The 25,517-nt window shown below is 28.9% G+C and overlaps 1 protein-coding gene and 1 pseudogene across 2 annotated transcripts; one reads left to right on the top strand and one right to left on the bottom strand.

The window, feature by feature from the left end:
- The first annotated feature begins 9,726 nt into the window (after positions 1-9,726).
- Positions 9,727-14,186, top strand: LOC113868581 (UDP-glucose 4-epimerase GEPI48-like). 2 transcript variants are annotated; one of them, XM_027504278.1, is made up of 9 exons: positions 9,727-10,100; positions 10,880-10,929; positions 11,096-11,231; positions 11,689-11,790; positions 12,059-12,286; positions 12,646-12,724; positions 12,853-12,935; positions 13,437-13,528; positions 13,714-14,186. In XM_027504278.1, the coding sequence occupies exons 1-9, from the start codon at positions 9,795-9,797 to the stop codon at positions 13,805-13,807; spliced, it is 1,170 nt and encodes a 389-aa protein (XP_027360079.1). In that variant the 5' UTR covers positions 9,727-9,794; the 3' UTR covers positions 13,808-14,186. The 2 variants fall into 2 exon arrangements, 1 of the variants encoding a protein (XP_027360079.1); XR_003505394.1 differs by having other exon boundaries at positions 9,749-10,100; positions 13,386-13,528; positions 13,714-14,153.
- A 434-nt stretch (positions 14,187-14,620) lies between these two features.
- On the bottom strand, positions 14,621-18,629 carry LOC113868582 (annotated as a pseudogene).
- Between the last annotated feature and the right edge of the window lie 6,888 nt (positions 18,630-25,517).

Below are 25,517 nucleotides of genomic sequence, written 5' to 3'. Positions count from 1 at the left end.
TAAAAAAATATAAAAATATAAAAATTATTTTTAATTTATAAAAGTTTATTAGATTTTAATTCTTTAATGGTCACAACGGTAAGTCGAAAACGTGTTTAAAAAAAATATCTTTTAGAAACAAAAATATTTTCTACAAAATTAGAGAAGTCACCACTAAATTTTATTTCAAGAAAATCTTAGAAAAACTTTTAAAATAATATGATCTTTGAAACAAAAAATAAGTTTGGTAGTCATTTACGTGTAAGGAAGGTATAAGCATCCTACAACGTCTGTTTAAAAATGGTTACCTTAAATTAATTGTACAAATTTATTTTAATTATCAAAAATATTTATTTAACCTCTAAACAATAATTATTTTTATTTTTATTTTAGAAGAAAAAAATTATTTATTAAAATATTGTTTGGTATCTTAGCAAAGAAAAAAATTATTTTGAAAATTGTTTTGATTCGACGGGTCTAGTTTCTGCTCCTATGTATCCTTTGGTGCAATGGAAAACTCAAAGTTATGTAGTTCTATCTAAAAAATTACGAAGTTAGTTGATTAAAATTAAGTTTAGTAAAAAAAAATTTATTTCAAGATTAAAATTAATTTTTAAGATTATAAATGTTTAGGATACAAGATAAGGCGGTTATATATGTATCTAACGAGAAATAATGTAGAAGGTGAAGGAAAATCATACAACTATATTGTAAATCGTTAAAAAAATTATTTGCAAATAAAATATTTAAATTTATATTTAAATTATAATTGATGTCGAAAGAAAATTTATGATAGTATAAGCTATATATAAATCTCTTATAATTTTGGATAATCAAAGGTAATGTAAATCACTTAGTAATGATTGGTTATTCAATTTATCAAAATTTGAAATATGATTTAAAAAAATTAAAATATAAAATTAATTTCATTTAATGAAAAGAATAAATATATTTGAATTGATTAAAAAAATAATTACTTAGTAAAAGATTATAATTTTATTTGATAAATTTATATTAAAGTAACATTAATATACAAAAGTTTTAACGATTTAAAGTGTATAAAAGTAGAGACATTATATAATAACACTATAAATTATCGCATTAATATGATAAAAATATTCTAGACGATAGATTTTAATATTATAATAATAATAATAATAATAATAATGAGTAATTTTAGAAATCTAATAAAAGCTTCAATATATTGATGTTGTGTAAAATTTAAAGTAACATTAGTACACATAAGTTTTGACAATTTATAATGCATAAAAATAAAGTCATTATACATTAGTATTATAAATTATTTTGTTAATAAATTAACTTAGATTTAAATTAGTTAATTGATTAGTAAGCTAGTAATTAAAGAAGAAATGTGTTTAATTAATTATTTAATTAATTAAATATGATAAAATAATATTATATAAAAAAAAAGTAAACTTTATTAATTTATTATACATGAAGACAGAGAAACTATATGTTAGTATTATAAATTGATATAATTATATATTTATTTATTTTTATAAAAAATAATAATTTACTATTTATGAAATAAAAAAATAAATCATATTAACATTTTACAATTATACAATAAATAAAACAAAAGATGATAATCCTAAAGAATAAATAACCAACATGATAATTAATACATGAACAATAAAATATATAAAAAATGAGAAAAATTTATTGTTAATGTTAAAATAAGATTAAAAAATATATATATATAATATTATTGTTACTAACCTCTAGTTATAACTATTTTAGTTCTTATTGTTTAGAAAAAAAATAAATAAGAATACAATAAAATAAAATAAAATAGACTAAAAGGACTAACCTTTGTTTTAATAAAAAAATATGAAGATTAAAGTAAAATATTTTTATTTAAAATACACTATAAAATTTGAATAAAATTTTAGACAATAATAATAAAAAATATAAAGCCAAAAAAAATACAGCAAAACACGAAAAAAAAATAAAGGACACAAAGTTACGTGAATACCTTGATGGGCATTGGTGCAGGGCAGTGCCTGTACTCGATCCTTGCACTCGCTATGTCAAATCTAATATATTATATAAATAAAATAATATTAAATGCTAATTATGAAAAGAAGATAGGAAGAGGTGATTCATTTCTGAGAACAAGTTTTTTGGTATCATATTCACTATGAGAGCAAGTTTCAAAACATAAAATAAGGAATGACATGATACTTTCTTCTTCTGTTTTGTCAATTTTCTATTCAAAAATCTGTTATCGCTGCCTTACAAGTTTGTTGTCTCTTTTTAAATTCTTGTTATTTCATTTCTGAAATTTTATTACTTTTCTAAAAAAATTGCTCCCAAACTAAAAATCTTCTAGAAATTTTTTTTTTACTCTCTTTTATCTGCAATTTTTTTTTCTTTTTTAAAAAAAAAAACTCAAATCTCCTTCATAATAATTTTTTTCTCTTTTTTTGAAAACGAGTAATCATCTCCCTTATCTATTTTTCGCTCTTATATTCGTTTTCATTAGAGTTTTTATAACACGCTAAAAAAAATTGAGTTTTTTCTTTTTCATGTTTAAAGCTCAACTTGTTGTTGGGTATAAACTTGTATAATACAAAATTTTTATTTTTAAGACTAAATCTCTTTTTTCTAAAATTTTTTATTTTTTCTGTAAAAAAAATTATTTTATTTTTATATATTTTTTTTAAAAAATTAGAGACAATCTATGAGAGGCAAAAATTTTCACATCATCCATTTTAGTTTTAAAATTTTTTAAAATGTAACATTAATTTCTTATTTTTAACCCTAAACTATATTGGTAATTTTAATCTTTTGAGTCAGCTATATATTATTATTAATAATAACATATTAACACGTTAAATAACAAATTTAAAAATTGAGTTAGATAAAAGTATATCACTTCGTTATTCATTATTTGCCCGTAACTTTTCTTTTTCTTTGAGTAAAAAAACTTTAATTTTTTTTCTTCATAATTTATGAAAGAGACTCAATATAGTTCTAAAACCCAAGACAACAACTCGTGTTTCCAAACCTTCTTGCACCACCACTCTGCTATTACCATTCCCTCTCTCTTTTCTACAACGGGGAACCTTGCTCCAAACACTAACCAAACTCATTCCTCCGCAACACCTACCTTGCTACTAAGCTCTCTGCTTGCTATGCTTCTTGCAGCTATATGCCTTAGACCAAACTAATCTTGGACTAAATCATCTTAAATAGTTTATTTTTATAGAATTTTATGATCACTTGTCATGTATGTTCTTCAAATTTTCCTTTTTTGTACCAGGAAATGTTGAGTTTTGGACAAAAGCTTGATAATTTCACCTACTTTTTTATTTTTAAGACTTGTGGTGATCTTTCGGTTCGTGAAATTGGTAGAAGGTTCATGCTTTGGTTCTGATTGGTCGGTTGGAATTTGATATCTATGTGATCAATTTGACATGGCAACCGTAAGATTGTTGTTTAATAAAATGCATGTGAGGAATTTAACTTCTTGGAACAGTATGCTTTTTGGTCGTGTAAAGAATGGCGAGGCAATGAATGCTCATGCAGATTTTTTGGTCACATGAAAAGGGCCACTGTTATTGAAGATGAGAGCACTTTGCAAGTAATGCTCGAAATGAGACAATACTTAAGGGGTACATTACAATTTTTCTTTTTACTCATGAAAAAGGGAAAATTGCGAACAACATTTTTACCAACTCAACTTTTATTATCACATAACGTAATATATCAAAATATTATTATCGTGTATTTACATTATTTGACTCGAAAGACTATATTTATAAACGAAGATGAAAATTAAAGATTAATATGATATTTTTAAAAATTTAAAGATTAAACTATTAAATAATTACTACTATTTAGAGACTAAAACAAAGCTTTAGTCAAATGTATTATTTTTATTTTTAAAAAAATTTATCCGATCATTTAATATACATGATAATATATATGTAAGAGTATGTGGCAGCCGAAGCAATATTAATTAGTTGCAACCTGAAAGTGATTCCAATGACCCTCGCAGTCAAAGCTAATCAAGGTAGGTCCTTGCAATGATAATAAAGCATTTTGCTACTATTAAATACCTTCTTCGTTGCCACCTTCTTGTTGTGTAAGCTTTCTTGATCTTATTCTTATCTTTAAGATGCGAGTCTGTGCCCAATTTTCTCGTTATCGAAATCTTGACCCATTTTTGTTCGGTAAACTACCAGAAAATAATTTATTGCCCTTAAAGAAAGGACATAACAAGAACTTAAATGTCGGAAAGCATACCTTCCCAGGGTAAAGGAATTATAGAAATGACACGTATCAATATTTGAACCTCTTTTGTTTAAAACAAGATAGAGAGAACAGAATAATACTTTAAAACACTGTCAAATGCCGTTGCTAAACACTAATGATAAAAAAAGTAATGCTATTTTGCTTTAAGTGGTGCCGTTGAAAGGAGTTAGAGACAATTAGGCAGATAAGCGACTAATCACAATTTTCCACATTGCAACTACCAGGCTTCTACTCTTAAATGGTAGGTTCAAATAGATTAGCACCATTCCGACCACGGTTGAAATGCTTAATTATTAATCTCTACAATAATTCAGAAGTTTTGGTATGACTTGTGACTTCAACGATTCTTTCCTCACAAAATGTGATATAAAACGACAATATTTTGTTTATCTATAATATGATATTTACGTCACACTCTTGCTTTGTTTTATAATTTGTCGGTGGATAAGGTGTAATAAAACTCTACCCGGTCAAAGATGGACCTTTGCTTTCGAAGATGAACGTCAATAAAGAAAATATACGATAATTTTTGTCAAATAAAGGGATCATTTCCAATACCCAACCCATAAAATTAGAATCCATTTTCTTTTGTTTTTAAATTTATTTTATCATTATTTTATTATTTTTTTAAATTTTACCATCTCTTTTATATATATATATATATATATATAATCATCTTACACTAATATAAATTTAAATATTATTATATTTAATTTGAATCTTTTATTTAATTTATATTTAATAAATTATAATTTATTATTTTATTTATATATATATATTTCAAAATTGCGAAATGGGGACAAGCAAAAAGGGTACATGATGAATTTGACTTCGTTGTCGGTCCTAGTTAAATTTTCATGCAATGATTGTTCATATGATTCCACGTTTTATATCTTCCTTAATCTTCTTTTTGATGCCCTTTTTGGTTGTCGTTATTTTATGACTTTGTTTTGCTAGGACAGGTGGATTGAACGAATAGTTAGTTAGCGCTTCGCATGCATATTACAGTTCCATGTTGTTTGGTGATGCAGATTCGGTGGCACAGCATAGGTGCCCCATAAGGTCCTACAGCACAGCATAGAAACAAGATTCAACACTTGTCAATGGGGTTGCTACTATCCCTTATTATAATGGTTAATGCAAAGTTGGTAAACTAAGAGTAATGAGAAGGACACAGTTTGCTTAATAATTGAAGTCTGTTAATATGTTGTGTACTATCAGTGACGCTGGTTCGTTTGTGAGTACGAGTTTTTTTAATTAAAACGTAAATTTAAAGACAAATAATAAAAGTTTTATATAATTAAAAAATTTGTAAAATAACATAAAATTTAATATAATAATAATAATAATATTAAATGTTATAATCAATAGAAATTTATTTTTTATTATCTTTAATTGCATATTTTAAATATAGATTAAAAAGTTGTTTGAAAATTTAATAATCAATATATATGTGAAATTACTTTTTTTGTCCTTTATATTTAAGATAAAATTTATTTTCATTTTTTAACTTCTTTTTTTTTATTCATTTTCGTTTTCAATATATTTTTTTTTTCACTTCAATCTTTTCTGTTAACTTTGTTACATAATCTAACAGAGATATTTTAGTGGTGCTGAAGTGACTTAATACTATTTATTTAATTATATATGAAGTTTTTATTTAAAAAATAATTAAAAAATGCAAATTTCCCACTTCTCTTTTATCTTCTCACAACTACTCCACCTCTTTCCTTCCAAATCCCTAATCCACTAGCTTTACCTCCCCTCTCATAGCATCTTTTCTCCTTCTCCCCGCTTTCCTTCTCCTTTTTGACAGTTCTGTCACATTTTTTTTCTTAACCCACTAGTCTTGTTTTCCCCTCTTGTAGCCATCATTTTCTCTCCTAACTTTTTCTCTCCTTTTTCACAGCTCCGCCATCCCTCCCCTCCAATCCACCCGGCTTGATTCTTCCTCCCGTAGTCTTCGTTTCCCCTTCTCGCAAGTGAAGTGCTATTAGCAATATAAATAAATACCAAAATAATGGGAGATTCATATTTTATAATTTTTTTTAAAGAATTATACATAAAAAGTAATGAAATTTAGAGTTTTATGCAAATCTAAAACAACCCAATAAGTAATAAAGTGAAAAATTGTAAGTTTTAAACGCAGAGAGAAAGAAAAGGAGCAAAATAGATGTATTCTGTAAATCAAATTTATAGTTGATAATTGAGCATGGGTTAATATTTTGCTAATTTATTCTGTAAACTAAATGATTGACTGAATGTTTGAAATAAAATTTTGGGAATAATTTTTTATTGAGTTAGGAAAAAGGAGGGAGACAAGACTATAAGTGTAAGATGAATATACTTCTCAACATGATGGGTAGACTTTTTTTTATATCTAAAATGACAATTAGGAGGCTGAATCTAAGAATTTTTTCCAAGTAAAATGACAATTAAGAAATCTAACAAAATTATATATTATGATGTAGGAATTCCTCCATTTAGGACAATTTTTTGTAATGTCAATAAAGAAACTAGAATACTAGCAAACTTGTTTATGATGTAGAGATTCCTCTATTGAGACATTCTCGCCATAAACAGTGTTGACGATAATGAATCTAGAGATAAGATGACTACCTAGAAACAAGAAAATATCTCTATCATAAAAAATTTCATCTGTGAGCTAAAAAGAGTTTTCTTTTAGCAAAAAAAATTGATTAATTTAAATTAAAGTTTGCAATAATATCATGACGTGTAATATTAAATAGAACAAAATGTATGTTTCTTCATTTTTTACTGTCATCCAATCTGAATTTGACTTCGCAACCACTTCCCTTGAGCCCCTCCACCAGCTTCATATTGTCCATAACCACCATAAATCTGTCATGGAAGAGTGTTTTGCCCCTTTCACCAAGTTGAAGTTGCTGGATTTAGGTGAGAATTGTTATCGAGAATTGAGAGAGGGATGCTGAGGTGGGACAATCTCTCCACATATATTGATGACTTTCTAATTTAAATTTTTAAGTTGGATTAGTTAATAGCTTTAAGACCATCTCAACACCATCTAAGATATTTCTCTTAAATTATATAACAGAATTAACAGAAAGGATTAACGTAAAAAAAAGAAGTTTGAGGATAAAAAAATAAAATAAAAAATTAGATGACAAAATTAAATTTTATCTTAAAGTTAAAAGATAAAAAGACTAATTTTATCTCTCTCTATATCTGTGCATTATTTTTTAGGCAGCAATATATAAATTTGGGAACAAAACTTGATGATTTTCGTTGGGTTCAATTGAAATTAAAAATCATAATAAAAAATTAATCAATGTTTTAAAATAATATTTTAACAAATATTAAGGCAATTAATTTGATTGAGATGGTGAGCTAAACTATTATTTAAATTATAAAAATAATCGTCTATATAATTATTTTAAAGATAAATACAAAATAATATTATTTTATATTGATGTACAGTTCTAGAATCCACATTAATGTTTATCCTTTTTACTTCATCCAAGACAAATGAAAGAACATTGATTTCTCATCTCTTGATTCTGTGGTCCTTTCATGGTTAGCTTTGTCCAAGAGAGGGAAGAAACGAAGAAAAGGGTGAAGTAATTGACAATTTGTTGAGTAGCGATTCTACCTCCATTTTGTCAAAATTGACCATTTATTCTTTTTTACGAAGAATGTCTAAGCAAGTGTGTAAACACTTAAACATTAACTTAATCGTCATAGATAAAAAAATTTCTCCAGTTTAATTATTTTATATCTATTTTTTAATTAATTTCATCTATTAAATTATAAAATCAAAGGTTAATATGTTGGAAAATGGTCGGAAAGAAAATTTAGGGGAGGATCAAAATTGAAGGATGAAGCAACAGCAGATTTGAATAGAAATGAAAATGTAAAAAAATACAAGTTTAATTGAATTATTTTCATATATTAACGTATATATGATTTTGATTACATTTATTTATTTTTAAATATTTAAATTACATTTTATTATCTAAAATTTTATTTAATAATTAATAATAAAAAAATAATTTTTATTAATTTATATAAATAAATAAAAAATAATACAAAATACTTAAATAAAAAATATAAATAAAATAAAAGTATTAATTTTAAAATTAAAGACTTAATTTGAATATTTAAAAATTTTAAAATTAAATATAAATAATTAAAATTAAGACAAATAAAATTGTTTTATATCAATTAATTTTATATAATATTTATGAAATTTTCTTATAAAGTTCATTATATATAAAAAGAATATTTTTATAAAAATATATTTAAAAATTAGAAATAAGACTAACGAGAGGATATGAGAACGAAAAGTTGTCCTTGAGGATTTGGGCGGCTGAGAGGATATTGCTTATTTTTTCTTTGGTTAAAAGCGTGTTCAGTCACGCAACCAATATCGGTCTTTTCTTTCAATTTCAAAGCTCCATTATTCATTAGTGAAGACAATTTTATGGACTCGTAATTATCCTTTACGCACAAATTAAAAAATTAATCAAATCATAAACCAAAATGGGCTATCAAATCTCCTTTAGTAACTTGAACAACTTTTCTTGGTTCACGTATTATTATTTAATCAAAGAAAAAGATTATCAAATTCATTAGAGCAATCAAATCATCAGAATTTTACGAAACATTTGGTATATATTTCCCCTCACGGAAAAATTTTTATCAGATAAAAATGGGCAAAAGATCTATATTAAAAATTAAAATGAGATCGATTCAGATAAGTGACCGTTAATTTTGGCACAAATCTCGATTTTCATCAACATTTCAGAAAACGCCAATCACACACAGTGGGCAAAATATAAACCATATAATAAAATTAATAAATACTTCCACATTCTATGGCAATTATGAGAATCTGGGAACTTCTGGACTTTGACTCTTTTCTTTCTTTAGGATTCTTATCCTGCTTAATTCGTCAAAGTCTTCACGATCTTCAGAAGAATATAGAATAAAGTAATAAAATAAAAAAATATTATTTGTTAAATGTATAGTTTATAGTTGAATGATTTACCTCACTTTCTAAGGAATTACTTAAAGAAAGAAAAGAACAAAGTCTACGCAAGTGAAAAAGAAAATGTAATCCCACAATTTTGTTCTTTTTCATTTGAATGGATTGGGATAATTCAAATTTGGCCAGTTATTATTATTAATGTATCTTAGAAGAAGCTAAATAACACGACAGCAACAGAGAAGTTCGTACTTGGTAATGGGAGCATCTGATTAAAGGAATAGTGTAGTTAAATGATGATCAAACAACAGTTGGATAATTTTATTTTATATTTTGACAAAGCAATGATTAAAGGAAATATTGGAAAAAGAAAAAAGAAAGGTTTGGAAAGTGCTAGTGAGTGATGTCGACATGATAATGAGAAGCGGGACATACTGGAAATCCACGTGGCTGATCTGTTGTTCCCTCCATAAATATTCGCACAAAACACATCAAATTCCAAATTAACAAGTAAAGTAGAAACACATAACTTTCGGAACGTGTCACAGAATTCTCGCCTTCTCCGAATATGGCATCGCGCGTCAGCATCAACAACTTCACCTCTTCCGCGCCCTATATCAATTCCCCTCACTTTCTGTCACCTGTTAACACTTCTAATCACTCCCTCCAGAACGGTTCGCAAAAGGTCATGCTTCAGAAAAACGTTCTCGTTACCGGTGGCGCCGGTTACATCGGTAGCCACGCCGTTCTTCAGCTCTTGCTCGGAGGTTTTAGGACAGTTGTCGTCGACAACCTCGACAATTCCTCCGAGGTTGCCATCCGCAGAGTTAAGGAGCTCGCCGGGGAATTTGGGAACAACCTCTCCTTTCACAAGGTGCTCATTCCGTTGTCTGTTTCGTTCAATTTCTATTGGTTGCGTGCCTTTTTCCCTTTCAAATTTTGATTTTGCTTGGTGGTTTGCGTTTTTCGGGATTGGGTGATTTTGTCGATTTAGGTTTAAATTTTGTGTTTTGTTCGGGCCGGATTTGTGATAATTCGAGATTGCGGTGGGCCCAAAAGGCTCAAGTTTTGTGCTTTGTGCCGTTTCGCGTAAGCAGACGGCGACAGGGTAATTAAAAATTGGGTGTGTTTTTGAGTAATTGGATTTGGTGCTATGTCGGTTTCGAATTCACCCGAAAAGTTCATGAAGTACTTTTTGATGTGATGTAATTTGGGGCAACGGCAGCTTTATTTTGTTGTTAGATCCATTCCAATTACGTTCTAGACTGTTCTAGTGGTTTCACTGATGCTTAATTTGATTTTACAACTTTTTATTGTTGTTATATATTTTCCTCCCTCAGAGTTAAATTTGAATGTTCTGGTTTTTAACTCAATGGTTATGATTTCTTTTGCATTTATAAGATAAAATTGTTAGCTCGGTTCCTGACTATGGTTATGATGTTTATATACGAATAATAAAATTCAGTTATCACTGCTGGCTTTATATGTGATTTGTTGAATCAACTGTGCATGTCTTATTTGTAAGTATTCTGGCAATGGCAATCATAGATGCCAAGCACTTTAATTACTTAATTTCACGTGTTGTTGTTTAAGTGAAGTGGAGCATATTTGTAATTAGTTTATTATGGTGATGACCGTTTTTTCCCACTGCAGGTGGACCTCCGGGACAGAGCTGCACTAGAGCAAATATTTGTTTCCACACAGTAAGGATTATGACTGAAACTTCTCTCTCTTTCTTTCTTTTTTGGGTGCTAAGAGGAGAGTATGACAGAAGTTTCTGTGATAATATTAAAAAAAATTCTTCCCTTTCTGTTGATGCTACATCATTGATCTTATAACTGTTTATAATCTCTTATTCTTTTCTTGCAGGTTTGATGCTGTCATACATTTTGCTGGACTGAAAGCAGTAGGGGAGAGTGTGCAAAAACCGTTACTATACTACAACAACAACTTGATTGGGACAATCACTCTGTTGGAAGTCATGGCTGCCCATGGATGCAAGAAGGTAAATTCCTTCTTGGTTTTTGGTCCGGCATGATTGACCTTACCTGCATGGAAAGTATAATTATTTTTTTAACTTCTATGGCTCTCCTTTTTATTTTTTATTTTTTTTTATATGGAGTTCCTTCTTAAATCTTATTGCTCAGATATAATTGTCTATATCCAATTAAATTTCCTCAATATTACTTTTATATTGTTTCAAATTTAAGTGAAGCTGTTAACAGCCATGAAGGAAAACTTCTTACTAACATATTCAAATCATTATGCGGCTCTAGTCATTGCTTTTGGTGCTATACCTTTTGTTGTTTTTATATGATGTTTAAGCTCAAGCCTGTAAAGAATACCTTTGTTTGTTCGGAAATTGCCACCACGAGGTGTTTTGTGGTTGATTGTACATTTTATTGTGTCGATGCTGCATTCTGATTCTTTCACTGATTTTGTATTTATTTGAATGAATTCAGCTTGTGTTCTCATCTTCAGCAACCGTATATGGTTGGCCGAAGGAGGTTCCATGTACAGAAGAGTTCCCTCTGTCAGCAATGAACCCATACGGGCGAACTAAGGTATGGCTACGAGTGTTTGTTGGAAAGTGAAATAAAGTTTTGATTTGAATTCCGTGTTTGCCGACTGATTTTAGTGCAAAATATCGTTTAGTATTTGGGAATATTATTTTCATCAAGGAAAATCCCTACCCTTCAAATTACTTGTAATTTTGTTCTCTTTGTCTTTAAAGACTTTATCCTTCTATAAAAAGAGAAAGTTGAATATAAATTATATTAATGTTTGTCTATGAATCTTTGAGTCATATCTGATAAGTTGTTTGGCTTTCAGCTTATCATTGAAGAAATTTGTGGTGATGTCCAACTTGCAGAGCCAGATTGGAAAATAATATTGTTGAGATACTTCAACCCAGTTGGTGCACACCCTAGCGGTTATATTGGGGAGGATCCTCGTGGAATTCCGAACAATCTTATGCCATTTGTTCAGCAAGTAGCAGTTGGCAGACGACCTGCACTGACAGTTTTTGGAAATGATTATAATACAGTTGATGGCACTGGGGTATGTTATATTCTAACTGGCTTTAAATCTTCCACTGAATTTTTCCTTGTAAAGGAAAAAAATTGCATGACCCATGAATTTTTATTGAATCTCATCCTATCCACTGTTTCCTTTGGTTTGGAAAAGTTTTCTTCTTAACAAGCTATACCTCATACATGATCTACACATCTTGATTTGATATTCATATTGTCTCCTCAGTTCCCCTTTTGACTTACCCTGATAAAATTTCTGCTCAAGTAAACTGCTTTCCCTCATTGGATAGTTTCTATTGGGTGCATGCATTTATTTCCCATTTTACAAGATCTACTTTTAATTTCTTCACCAAGGATCTTACTATATAGTTCTTATCATTTTCTCAGGTTCGGGATTACATTCATGTTGTTGATTTAGCAGATGGGCACATTGCTGCATTGCTTAAACTAGATGAACCTAATATAGGTATTATTCCAAATTTTTCTTTATCTTCTAACATTTAACTCTGTCAGTTCTGGTGAATCTGAGGCAGTAACTGTGGTAAATTTATAGTGGCAAAATTTTATTCTAATTTTTGTGGTTTGTGTTTACAGGTTGTGAGGTTTACAACCTGGGAACAGGAAAGGGAACATCTGTTTTAGAGATGGTTAAAGCTTTTGAAAAGGCATCTGGAAAGGTAATAGAATCGTGTTTCTTTTTCTGGTCTTCTCCTTGCCATCAACTTTAATGTCTCGTTCTGTTTCCCCCCCTTCTTCGTGATGGAGAGTTTTAAATTTTGCTGAGAATATACTTAATGTAGTGCTTCATGTGCATTCTCAATTCAGTTTAGTGCTGTGTGCTCAGCAATCTTGTCATTTTGCAGTTTGGTGTTACCCTGCTTGGGCCCTAATATAAACTTTGTTCTTGAAACTGTAATCTAAATTGGTTGCTCTAACTTAAGTTGCCACCCTTTGCTCAATGGAATGCAATAGAGACACGATAAATTAGTAAAGGAATGTTTTATGACCCAAATGATTTCCCTCAGATTGGTTGTCCAACATATATTCACTTTTCCTTTTCATGTTTAGTTTGTTTATATTACTAAAACCTTGAACATCTTGAACCGATTCATTTTATTTGGATTTAGCTATTCTATAGGGCATGAATAATTGATTCATACGATTATTCATTTGTTTAGACAATTCCACTTATGATGGCTGGCCGTAGACCTGGTGATGCTGAAATTGTGTATGCATCAACAAAGAAAGCAGAAAGAGAGCTTAAATGGAAGTAAGTGTTAATCAATATAAAGGTTCATGACATTTAACTGATCTTTAGGCTTTCTTATTGTATTATGAAACATCTTCATGTTACCGATGAATTCAGGTTGAAGTTGTGTAATAAATACTTCCATGCACTTTTTACCTGTTACTTCTCTTATGTCCTTAATAGTATTTTTGTCTCTTGCGTGACAGGGCAAAATTTGGCATTGATGAGATGTGTCGTGATCAATGGAATTGGGCTAGCAAAAACCCTTATGGCTATGGAGATCAAGACTCCACCGATTAACTATTAAATACACAACATAGTGTTTTCTTTTAGTTTCTTTTCTGAACCCTGCCACACTGTAGGTCTTGTGAATTTAGTTTTCCCAAAAGCTTTTGTGATTCTAAGGTGACAAAGTACTTGTATTATTATTATGATTTATAGTTACCCGGTAAATAAGTAGTAGTTTACTATTCTGTAATTTAAAGGTTCTCTAGGTTCTTTCTTAGATATTATTGGTTAATAGATACGGATTCTCTCATGTTCCTCATGAGCAGCGTCCTGTTTTGTAAATCTAAACCACATATTTTGTTTAAAGTGTGATTAACACACATGCATACCTCATTATCCAGATTATAGTTTTCATATTTCAATGTTAGTTTTAGCATCATATGAAATTTTGAATTAAATTATTTCCCGTTTGTGGACAAGTAATTTTCTGCAGTTGCCAATTCACTATGACATTCCTATTTCTGACAATTATACGGAATCAGAAGTAACTTGTTCTTATTAGAACAACTTTTTTGTTTAAGCGTAGTGTGACATACTCGTACAAACTTTGTGTGGTGTTTATAAAGTGAGCAATATGTTGATGGAAACTTTAATTTAGGTTGGTACAACAGTTAATATGATAAATATTACCAGGTTGAAACTTGAATCAAAATTAATGAGGTAATGGAAAAATGTCCGTTAATTAAAGATTGGATAGTTAAAAATAAAAGATTGAAAATTGATGATATAAGAAAAATTTATAAAAGGATAAATATGTAATTTTATGTTTAGTTTTGTATTCTTTCTTTATTATCTTTTTTTTTTTTTTTTTATTCTCATGTAAGTGATAAGATATGAATTTGGTAGTCTATATTTTACCCCATCCTCTCAAAATGTGAAGATTTCAGTCTTTTTTGAATTTTGGTTGATCATATATAGATTTGTATGATGAAATTAACATATAATCTGTATAAATCTAAAATGTTTAAATATTATGTATATTCATGAGTTAATGATGTTAAAATTAACAAATTATAAAATTTGTGATGCAGTTGTATATTGGTTATCTCTAAATAATTAATATACAAAGTAAATTATGAATAAAAAATTAGATTTTATATAAATCTATAAAGTAATGTTTTTTTTTATAAATATATCGATTTGTGATGGAGTTGTATATTGGTTATCTCTAAATAATTAATATACAAAGTAAATTATGAATAAAAAATTAGATTTTATATAAATCTATAAAGTAATGTTTTTTTTTTTAAATATATCGATTTTATGAGAAACAATGTATAAAGTAAGTATTTTTAATATTATATGTACATTAATTTTGTGAGACAATTATATTGATATTATTAATTTATAATAAAATATGAGATTATACGTCGATTATTTTAGATGAGTGACTTAAAAGTTACAATATTTTAATAAAAGAATTATATCTACATCTAATGGTGGTGAGGATCGATGTAGAAGGATAGAAAGCAAGAAAGCGTAGTTTCTAAAGCTATTAGTCATAGAATTGATGTTGATAGTGTTTCTTTATTTGATAATGTTTTAAGTAAAGGACATAAATGTAATTTGAATTGCAGTTGGTATAGTGATAATGTTTTGTTTTATTTGTGTATGGTGTTTTAGTTGACATGCAGTTGGATTAATTCACATAAAACATAAAATCGTCCACCTTTTTTATAGTTATTGTAAGTGTTGTCAAAGAAGCAGAAGGAAGAAAGAAACCCTAGACTTTAGCAGGTGAGCTTTGGACATTATATTTTAAGGTTTTACTATAAAGAAGATCAACAACAAACCTGTTGAAGACCATTGAAAAAAAAGTTAGTTTATTCTTCCTTCTTGATGATGAAAATCTAGGTTTTTGAAGAATTTTGTGTAAAGTTATTTTGTAATGTACACAAATGATTGTGCACATAACCATATGGATTCATTTGTTACACAAGTTAAACTATTTTGTGCTTTATTAGTTTAGTTATTTGTGAAATGTATGATATGATGTATCGACATGGCATTAGCCATTGTGATTAAAGAGTTATTAAGTTACAAAAATAACGATTAATGAATTAATCAGTTGTAACAATAACATGTGGCGTCTCCTTCTGAAGTTATTAATATGAGTATTTGGTTTGAACGATTTCTATTTTGTGTTAGTAACTATGTTATAGCATAAACCAAATAATTTACATGTGGGTGAGCCAACATTCGTTTATCATTTTTACAAAATATCAACAACCAGTGTAAACAAATTAAAATTTCATTGAAGTTTATGCAATGTTGGTTTATGGTGTTCAATTTGTGTAAATAAATTAGATATTAGACATGTCTGTGTTAGATGTAATATAATTGGTTTTATGATGTTATGTTAAGTAGTATTATGTGTGTGTGTGTGAGAGAGAGCTATTTTTAGAACTATAAAGGATAGAATATGGTTGGTGGTTTATGCCATTTTATGTGAGGAGATCATATATGCTATCGGTTTTACTTAGATTATTATCATTAATTATGAATTTAGTATTGAATTAATGTGTATCGAAGTAATATTGACTAACCTTGTATCATGTTTGCTAATATTATGATGTCATTGATGCATGCTTTTTCTGACAACCAATGCAGCAACCTGAATGGTGTTCCTTGGCACGGGGTGGGTCAAAACCATAAAGTGCAATTCGTCTAAAAAGGCAACTAGTTCCAACATAGACTGGCCCTTGAAGTCCATCAAGGGCTCGCATATTGACATCAAAGAAGACTGTGTTATGATTAGCATATCTATCAGAGGGATCAATCCCTTCAAACCTTTGTGGGAACTGAACATAGCAAATTCGGTCACCTCCACAATCCATCATGAAGCACATGCCTTCTCTCATTGCTTTTGAGTTGTAGATATAGTGGTCATAGTCAAGATTGAATATAAAAGGACCATTCGACATTATAGCTGATGCTCGAACCAAGGCATTCATGGCCCCTGCCTTTTTGTTGTGATCATAGCCAGGACGCTTCTCTCGGGAAACATAGACAAGAAGTGGAAGACGGATATCAACATCAGTCAGGTCAATGAGCTTTGTATCATCAGCACTTCCAAGAAGAGGTTCATCACTGGGAGGTTTCAACATCACCTGTATCATTCATGAAGAACCAATTATTCATCACCACTCATCTCTAATATTAATCTAACACTTGGAACAAAACTTTATAAGGGAGCAATCTAGTACCTGAATCATATCGGCATGGTCACCCTTAGAGTGCTCAAATGCAGGACTCAACCAAGTTCCTGGCCAATGAGTCCCATCAGCCATCCATGTTGCTTTTGGAATCTTTACAACTTCTAAAGGTTCATCTTCCCTGATTTGTCTATGAGCTTTCATGGCCTTGATTTCCTCACTTGCATGATAGACATCTGACTGGCGATGGATAGAATCAGGCAGACTATTGATCCTAACCTTGAACTCATCATACTCACACTTCACCCATCTATGATCCTTGACAAAATCTGGCCACATTTTTTTTTTGTTTTTTGTAAGGATCTCTTTTCAGGTTGAAGTATGATTCAGGATTCTTAGGCTCTATATCATGTTTCTGACAGAAAGGAACCCATACATTAGCAAAGCTGGCAGCTTCAGCCATTGCCTCAAAAGTTAGAAGTGCGCCTCCATCATAAAAAACATAGTAAGAAAGCTTCTCAACAGGGTAATTAGCAGCTAAAATAGACAAGATGGTGTTTACAGTGACAAGAGACAGTTCTTTTTCAGGATCAACTGTAGAAACAAAGACATCTATGCCTGGAAGATCAGACTTTTCAGTCAAATTGTTACGAGTTGGTGTTTCAAATTTCTCCTTCAGAACATTAAGATCTGTGGAACGATTTACTGGGCATAGTTTGGGCAGTTGATCCAACAACCACGAAAAAGAAAACCATAATTCACAAACAACAGACATACTCCATAGCCATTCTGTATCAGTATTTTTATGTTTGATCCTCCATGTCAGGAACAGTCCCAAGACAACTAAACGAATAAAAATAATAAGTCTGCAAAAACATATGCAAAAAGAAAAGAACTTGTCAGATAATGTGCGTGAATAATGTAATGCACATTACTTTTCAAGTTCAAAACAACTATACATGATACAAAATAGTCATAAGCAATCTTAATAAGCACACGTGACGTCAAAAAGTGTAAAGAGAACATTAATTTACGTCAAATTTAACCACAAAAAGACTCTCATACACACGTATAAAATGCAAACTAAAAGAATGGGCTGCTTGAACAAAGGAATAGAGCCAAGTCAATATTATTGCCGATTTTATGTAAACTAAATTTAATAATTAATAAAAAATTAAATCCCATGAATATTTTAAACTATTATCTATTATCTATAAGGATTTAGACATATATATTAATCATGATAAGTTGCATTCAAATAGGGTGAAAATATAAGATGCCAAATGGCCATTCACAACAATGAGGCTATGCATTGTTATTGTTTAAGTATAATAAATGAAAAAGGCTCATAAAAAAAGTAGTATTTTAAAACTAAAAGCTTTAATACCGATATGGCCTCAAAATAGCAACAGGTATCTTTTTCCTTGTAAGTGGTCTCCAGGTCTGTTCCTCAATTCAGTTGGATCAACAGCATCATCCTTTTTTTCATTACCAAAACCCCTTTCATTTAGAGATATAACATTGCCATAGCCATAGGTTTCCTTTATTTCAAAGAGGCACCTGTTATGATCAAAGTTTCTAATTTGGCTTCTCATCAATGTTGACTTCATCGAGGATAATCTCATCTTCATTTTAGACATTTTACTCTGTGGAGCAAGTAGGAGCGGACGTCCAGTTTTTAAATTCCGGAGTTGAATAGTAAAATGTGTAAGATTTTAGGGTTTGTGTCAACCACACGATACAGATCGGAGCAAAAATTGGTGGGGAGTGAAATCGCAGTTTGGGTCGTAAAATCAGTTAAATCCCGATTTGCTTTCAATTTCAGTAATATGCGGGTGGGATGTATGGATTTCGACCCAAAACTTTTATAACTCAAGCCCAACCTAACAATTTTAGTTTTTATATTATAATCTATTTTTATAATAAAGGTTATATTTAATTGATAATAATTATTTAATACAATAGCTAATATTAATTTAAAAAACAGTATTTAACAATTCAAAAAAATTTACTTAATTCTAACATTAAAAAATTATTAATAAGTTATTCTATATTTTCAATTAATTTAATAATTACTATAATACTTAATTATAATTACTCTCTATTAAATTTAAATTACATTTAATAAATTAATTAATAAAAAAATTAAAACTAAAAATTATTAAAATATTATAACAACGGTAATTAAAATATTAAAAATTAATCTAAAATTTAGTTAGTATATTACATAATCACTTAATAACTAAAACGTACACATTTAATAATAAAAATATTTTTTTATATTATAATTTACATTTTTAATAAGGGTTATATTTATTAGGTAATAATTAGTCAATAAAATTTTTAATATTAAATTTAAAAACATTATTAAAAAATTCAACAAATCTTTTTAAACTTAATTATAGAGTTTTATTCTATATTTTGAATTATTTTAATAATTATAATACTTAATTTAATAATTGCTTGTATTTAATAATTACTATAATTCTCAATTATGATTAATATATATTAAAGATAAAATAAATTTAATAATTTAACCAAAAAATAAATTTAAATTTTATTTATTAACTTAAATTGTTTAAACACAATCTAATTAAAATTTATGCCAACAATATCTAGTACATGTTTATAATAAACACTTTTATTTTTTTTATAATCTTCTTTTTTAGTAAATGTTATATTTATTGTATAATAAACACTTAATACAATTCTTAATAATTATTTGAAAAATATTTGAAATTTTTTTAAAAATATTATTTTATTGCTTAATAACATAAACAAATAAAGAAATTTTATTATCATTATAGACTAAAATTAAAAGTACAATATCAAATATTATTAATATTTTTATACTAATATCAAATTATGTACACAAACTATTTTGATTTTAATTTTAAATTAATTTTTTTTACAAAAATAAATTGTCACACTTCTTTTTTAATCTTTCTTTTCATTTTTTGGCAAAAAATTAAGTTTCAACTCTCTTCTTCCTTGGTCTCCTTCTACCTTTTGCATTTCCTTTTATCTTATCTCAACTTAGACATTCACTATCTCTTTCAACAATAATTTATAAGCACAAAAATTGTTATCAGTCATGTTTGGATGATGAAAAAGCTTTCCAATGCTACAATGTAAGATACACCCATTTGAAAAGCTCAAACCCTTGTCCTACCCAAACTTAAGAAGTCTTAAATTGACAATCTTAAAACTCTAAAGCTCACAATACCATCTTTCAAAAGGATAGATACCAAGATTGACTAAATATCTAGCAACTTGGACAAAACTAATAAAAAACTCAGTATGTGTCTAAAAACCTTAAGAAATACTATAAAAAATAAAAAAGACAAATAGAGAAACTTAAAGAAGAAATAATAGAAATGCTAAGAGATAACACTTGCTTTACTAAAGAATTCAACCAAAAGGGAGAGAAATTTGATTTCTAAACACTTTCATATGTATTGTTTTAAGAGTTTTTACCATTTTCTACTTATTTAAATAAATTGGGCTTATTACATAATTTTGTATTTTTGATTATTCTGACTTCTGACTATTCTTTTGGTTATAACTTTTTTTATAAAAATCGTTTTCGGCTGATTTCAATTGCATTGGATTCTACACATCCAGGGCTTTAAAATACATATATGGATTTCTAGATTTTGAGTTGATTTCAATTTTTTATAATTTTTTAAATTTGAGACGAATTTGTTGAATATTGTTGTGAGATTACATTTGGACCTTTTGTTATTAGATAATCGTATTTGGCCTTATAATTATAATTAAGGCCCAAATTTTGGCCATTTAATTTACCCTGATCAAAACTTATAAATAGACTGATAAGTTCTAGATTAGGGTATATGATTAGACCTTTTGTTATTAGATAATCGTATTTGGCCTTATAATTATAATTAAGGCCTAAATTTTGGCCATTTAATTTACCCTAATCAAAACTTATAAATAGACTGATAAGGTTCTAGATTAGGGTATATGATTAGACACTTTGAGATTTTAGAAATTTAGCCGAAATAAGAATCCTTATTTTTACTTTCTCTCAAATTCTCTCTTTCTCTTCTCATTCTCGCGTGGGTTAAGTGCTTCGATGGAACTCTAAACCTCCTGTTCAATCCATGGAATCCAAACAGTGTAATTTAAATTTGAGTTTTGTGCTAAATTACTTTGAGTTTGTTTTCTTTTTCTCTAATCTCATATTTGTGTATTGCAATCGTAATTAACTTTTTTGTTATTAGAATTCAAATTAAAACTCAATTGCTATTCTAATTTGATAATTAATTTGAGTTAGATTAAATGATAATTTGATTTAATTCGTAATCTAATTCAATTAGGTTATTCGATTGAATTAATAATTGAATTGGGTAAACATTTAAACTTGGATTAAAACCTTTAGATACTATGATAATTAAAGTTGCACGCATTTGGTATTTTGTGGATTGATATTTTTTTCATTTTTTCTACTCAATTTTATTATATTCATAGTTTAATTTAATTAATTTGCATATTTCAAACCCCCAAAAGTTTACTCGCATTCTTTAAAAGAAAACCTAAAATTAAATTTAATTGAAAATATGTCTCTATGAATTGATCTAGGTTTAGCTCTATACTACAAATCCTTAGAGAACTTAGTTGTTTTGACAGTGGCTAGGTATTGTCTATCAAATTGGCGTCGTTGTCAGGGATACGTCAGTTTTGATTTGTTTTAGGATTTATTATTTCTTTTTCAGTATTTGCAAATTTCACATAATTTGATTTTTCACTATTTTGATTTGTAGGCTTTTGTTTCTATTTCTATTTCTATTTGCAATTTGGTATCTTTTTCGTTTTGCATTAGTTTATTTGTTTAGGTGTGTTTAATTTTAATTTTACTTTTTGTCATTAATAAGATTAAATAATAATAATTAAAAATAAAAAATTGTGTTCTAATTGTTTATTAAATATTGCAAATTGTTTCTATCATTTTGAAATTCTGCTATTTTAGTGCATTTAATTTTAAATTTTGAAATTTAAACTTTAAAATTTAAAATTTAAATTTTTAGAGGATTGGATTAGTAGGATTGCTACAGAATTGTGTGACTTGTAGGGATTTCGTAGAGATTTTGTGTAGATTTTACAAAGATTTGAGAAGTAGAGATTAATCGGATTTGGTTTAGATTAGATTAAATTAAAAATTTAATATATTTAAATTTGAATTTTAAATTATAGTTAAGATTTGATTTGTTTTGATTTGATTAGATTTAGTTTATTTTGCTTTTAAAGATAGGATTATTTTTTTTATATAGATTAGTTTTGAATTTAAATTTTAAAAATAACTTTATCTAACCAATTTGCTAATTGAAATTTAAAGTTTGAATTGTTTTTTTAATTTTTTTTAAAAAAATATAAATAATTTAAATATATATAAATAAAAAATTAAATTAAGGTTTGTTTTATTATTTATTTATTTTCTTTTTACTGCACTTCTTATTATAGTTTATTTGATTGATTTTTTCTTTGCATACTTTCATTATTTAATTTGTATAAGGTTTGTTTGTTCCCTCACACTACTAATCATGTATAACATGAGTGAGGTCCTATACCCAAATCTGAGTAAACTTTAGATTTAGAGAAGTGTAGTGATAGCAATTTGGATGTACATCTTGTTTGTCTATCATAAGAACTTCAACTAGAACTTAACTTATCTATATAAGTCCCTACATCTATTAGACTACATACTGATTGAGAATAACTTTATGAAATAGATTTTAGCTCTAGTGACATTTTTCCCTTAGGCTTACGAAATACTCAAGGTAAGAATGCATGTCATAGATCATTAGGTTAGAACATTAGGAACCTTGCTAGAACACTATGAGAGCATTTTTTTATATTATTTTGTTACAATTTTTTTATATTATTTTATGAGTTGTGAAAATTATTGATCTTATTTATTCTTATTATTTTATTTTATTCATTTATGCATGGTGCTATTCAAAAGCCTAAATTCCATCGTTTAGAATACTTTTCTAATTTTATTTATTTTTTATTGTTTTCAATTTTGATATTTTTTTAAAAATAAAAAAAATAAAAAAATAAAATTTTTTCTTAAAAAAGATCACCAAAAAAAAGAGAAAAAAAAATCTTAAAAATAGAAAATAGTGTATTTGGGTTGATTGACTATTTTGCCCCTTGGTGCATGACTATAACTAATTGTGGGCAATTGCATGCATTTGATCCTGAAATAGAAAGAACTTGAAATAAATAAAATAGATTGGAAAGTAGTATGCATAGTGATAGAGATAGTGATTCAGTGTAAGGGTGGATTTTGATATCATGGCTAATAATCAATATGAAAGAACTCTTAAAGAATTGGTTGCACCAGACATCACATACCAACCGTTAGGCATCCACTATCCCGATGAAGATGCTCCCTTTGAGTTAAAAGCTGGTCTAATCCATTTGTTGCCTAAGTTTAATGGTAATGTAGGTGAGGATCCTCAGAAGCATCTGAAGAAGTTTCACATAGTTTGTTCAACAATGAGGCCTCAAGGAGTTCTAAAAGACCATATCAAGCTAAAGGCCTTTCCATTCTCCTTGGATGGTATAGCGAAAGACTGGCTATGCTACCTACAACCAGGTTTTGTCACTTGCTAGATGGACCTGAAGAGGATGTTACTAGAGAAGTTCTTCCCTGCGTCCAGAGCAGTCAGCATAAGAAAAGAGATTAGTGACATCAGACAGTTCAGCTAGGAGAGCCTTTATGAGTACTGGGAGATATTTAAGAAGCTGTGTGCAACTTGTCGACACCATCAAATTAGTGACCAACTGCTTATTTAGTAAAATGCCTTGCTCTAATAGAGAGGAGTATGCTTGATTTAGCGGTGGAGCTCTCATGGACAAGACACCATCTGCAACCAATGCACTAATAGACAACATGGTCTAGCAGTTGAATACAAGAGCCATGGCACTAGTGAGAGAAGTGCACAATGTGCATCAACCAAACCATACGACCGTAGACTCTAGCAGACTTGAGAGTAGAATTGAGAGCTAACTATTGCGCAACAAACTGCTCTGCAAGGAGGGACGACCAGAGACTATCATATTTGTTCCTCCATAGAGCATGCCTCATATTGTTATCCTTTGTTGCAAGATGGTAGAAAACAAGCCTGTCCATGGAGTTTTTAGTGGAAGACAAGACCAATACAAAGCTTCGAATTTCCAGCAACTTCAGAGACAACAATAGCCATATCGGTTCTGTACCAATCTGATAATCCTACCTTCAATGATCATCCAAATATGAGATATGGTGTTCCTAAGCGACAACATCAATAGATTGGTCAAGCAAGTAATAGCTACAGACCAACCCCAATGAAGCAATAGCAAATACATCAAAATTATTAGCCTTCGCTAGAGGAATTGGTCAAACAAATGGCCAAGAGCATTCTGCAGTTCCAACAGAATGTCAATGCTTTAATCCAAGATTTCCAAACACAGATTGGCCAACTTGTCACCACTGTAAACCAGTTCAAGTCCCAAGGTTCTTGACAACTTCATTCTCAACTAGAGGTTAACCCTAGAAACGTGAGTGCCATAATATTGAGCAGTGGAAAAGAGCTGCCAGACAACTAGAAAAATGAAGAGGTGCAAAATAATGTGGAGACAGAGAAGTAGTAAAACACAGAGCAACAAACTGCCCCTAGCAGTTCAGAAATTGTGCAGAAACCACCTTTGCCCTTTCCAAATAGAATGGTCAAGCAAAAACCAAAAATAGACTTTGATAAGGAGCTTTTTGAGACATTTAGAAGAGTAAAAGTGAACATTCCACTATTGGATGTGATAAAATAGATTTTAAAATATGTAAAGTTCCTTAAAGAGTTGTGCACTAATAAGAGGAGATTGAAAGGGGACTAGAGAGTCAGCATGGGAAGAAATGTGTCAGCCCTTATACAGCCCAACCTACGACAAAAGTGAAAGGATCCTAGCACTTTTACAGTCCCTTGTACTATTGGTAATTTCACCTTTAGCAATGCATTACTCGATTTTGGTGCTTCTATAAATGTGATGCCTACATCAATTTACAGGTCTCTAAATCTCGAGTCTCTGAAGCAAATTGGTGTAGTCATTCAATTGGCAAATAGGAGCACTGTATTCCTTGCTGGAGTAGTAGAAGACGTGCTGGTGAGAGTGGATAAGCTGATATTCCCTACTGATTTCTACATTCTAGACATGGCAAAAGAGCCCAGCATACATTCACTCATCCTTGACAGACCTTTCCTAAAAATAGTGAAAACAAAGATTAATGTGCACTCAGGAATTCTATCCATGGAGTTTGGAGACAATGTTGAGTAGTTCAACATCTTTGAGGCTATAAAGCACCCACAAAGCTGTATAGTGCATTTTAGATAGATATTATTGATGTTCTAATTGAAGAATTTTGTAATGATCTTCTTGATATTTCTAGTTGTACATGCACTGTAGCAGATTCATATAAAGTTTGTGCTGAAATAGTTGCGTATTTAAAAGTTGATGTTTCATGTAATGCAACAACAGGTTTAGGCAGCTTTAACTTGATTACATAAAGT

Source organism: Abrus precatorius, unplaced genomic scaffold (assembly GCF_003935025.1).
Source record: "Abrus precatorius isolate BTA unplaced genomic scaffold, Abrus_2018 Scaffold6, whole genome shotgun sequence".
Taxonomy (NCBI): Eukaryota; Viridiplantae; Streptophyta; class Magnoliopsida; order Fabales; family Fabaceae; genus Abrus; species Abrus precatorius.
This window is presented reverse-complemented; position numbering and strand designations above follow the sequence as displayed.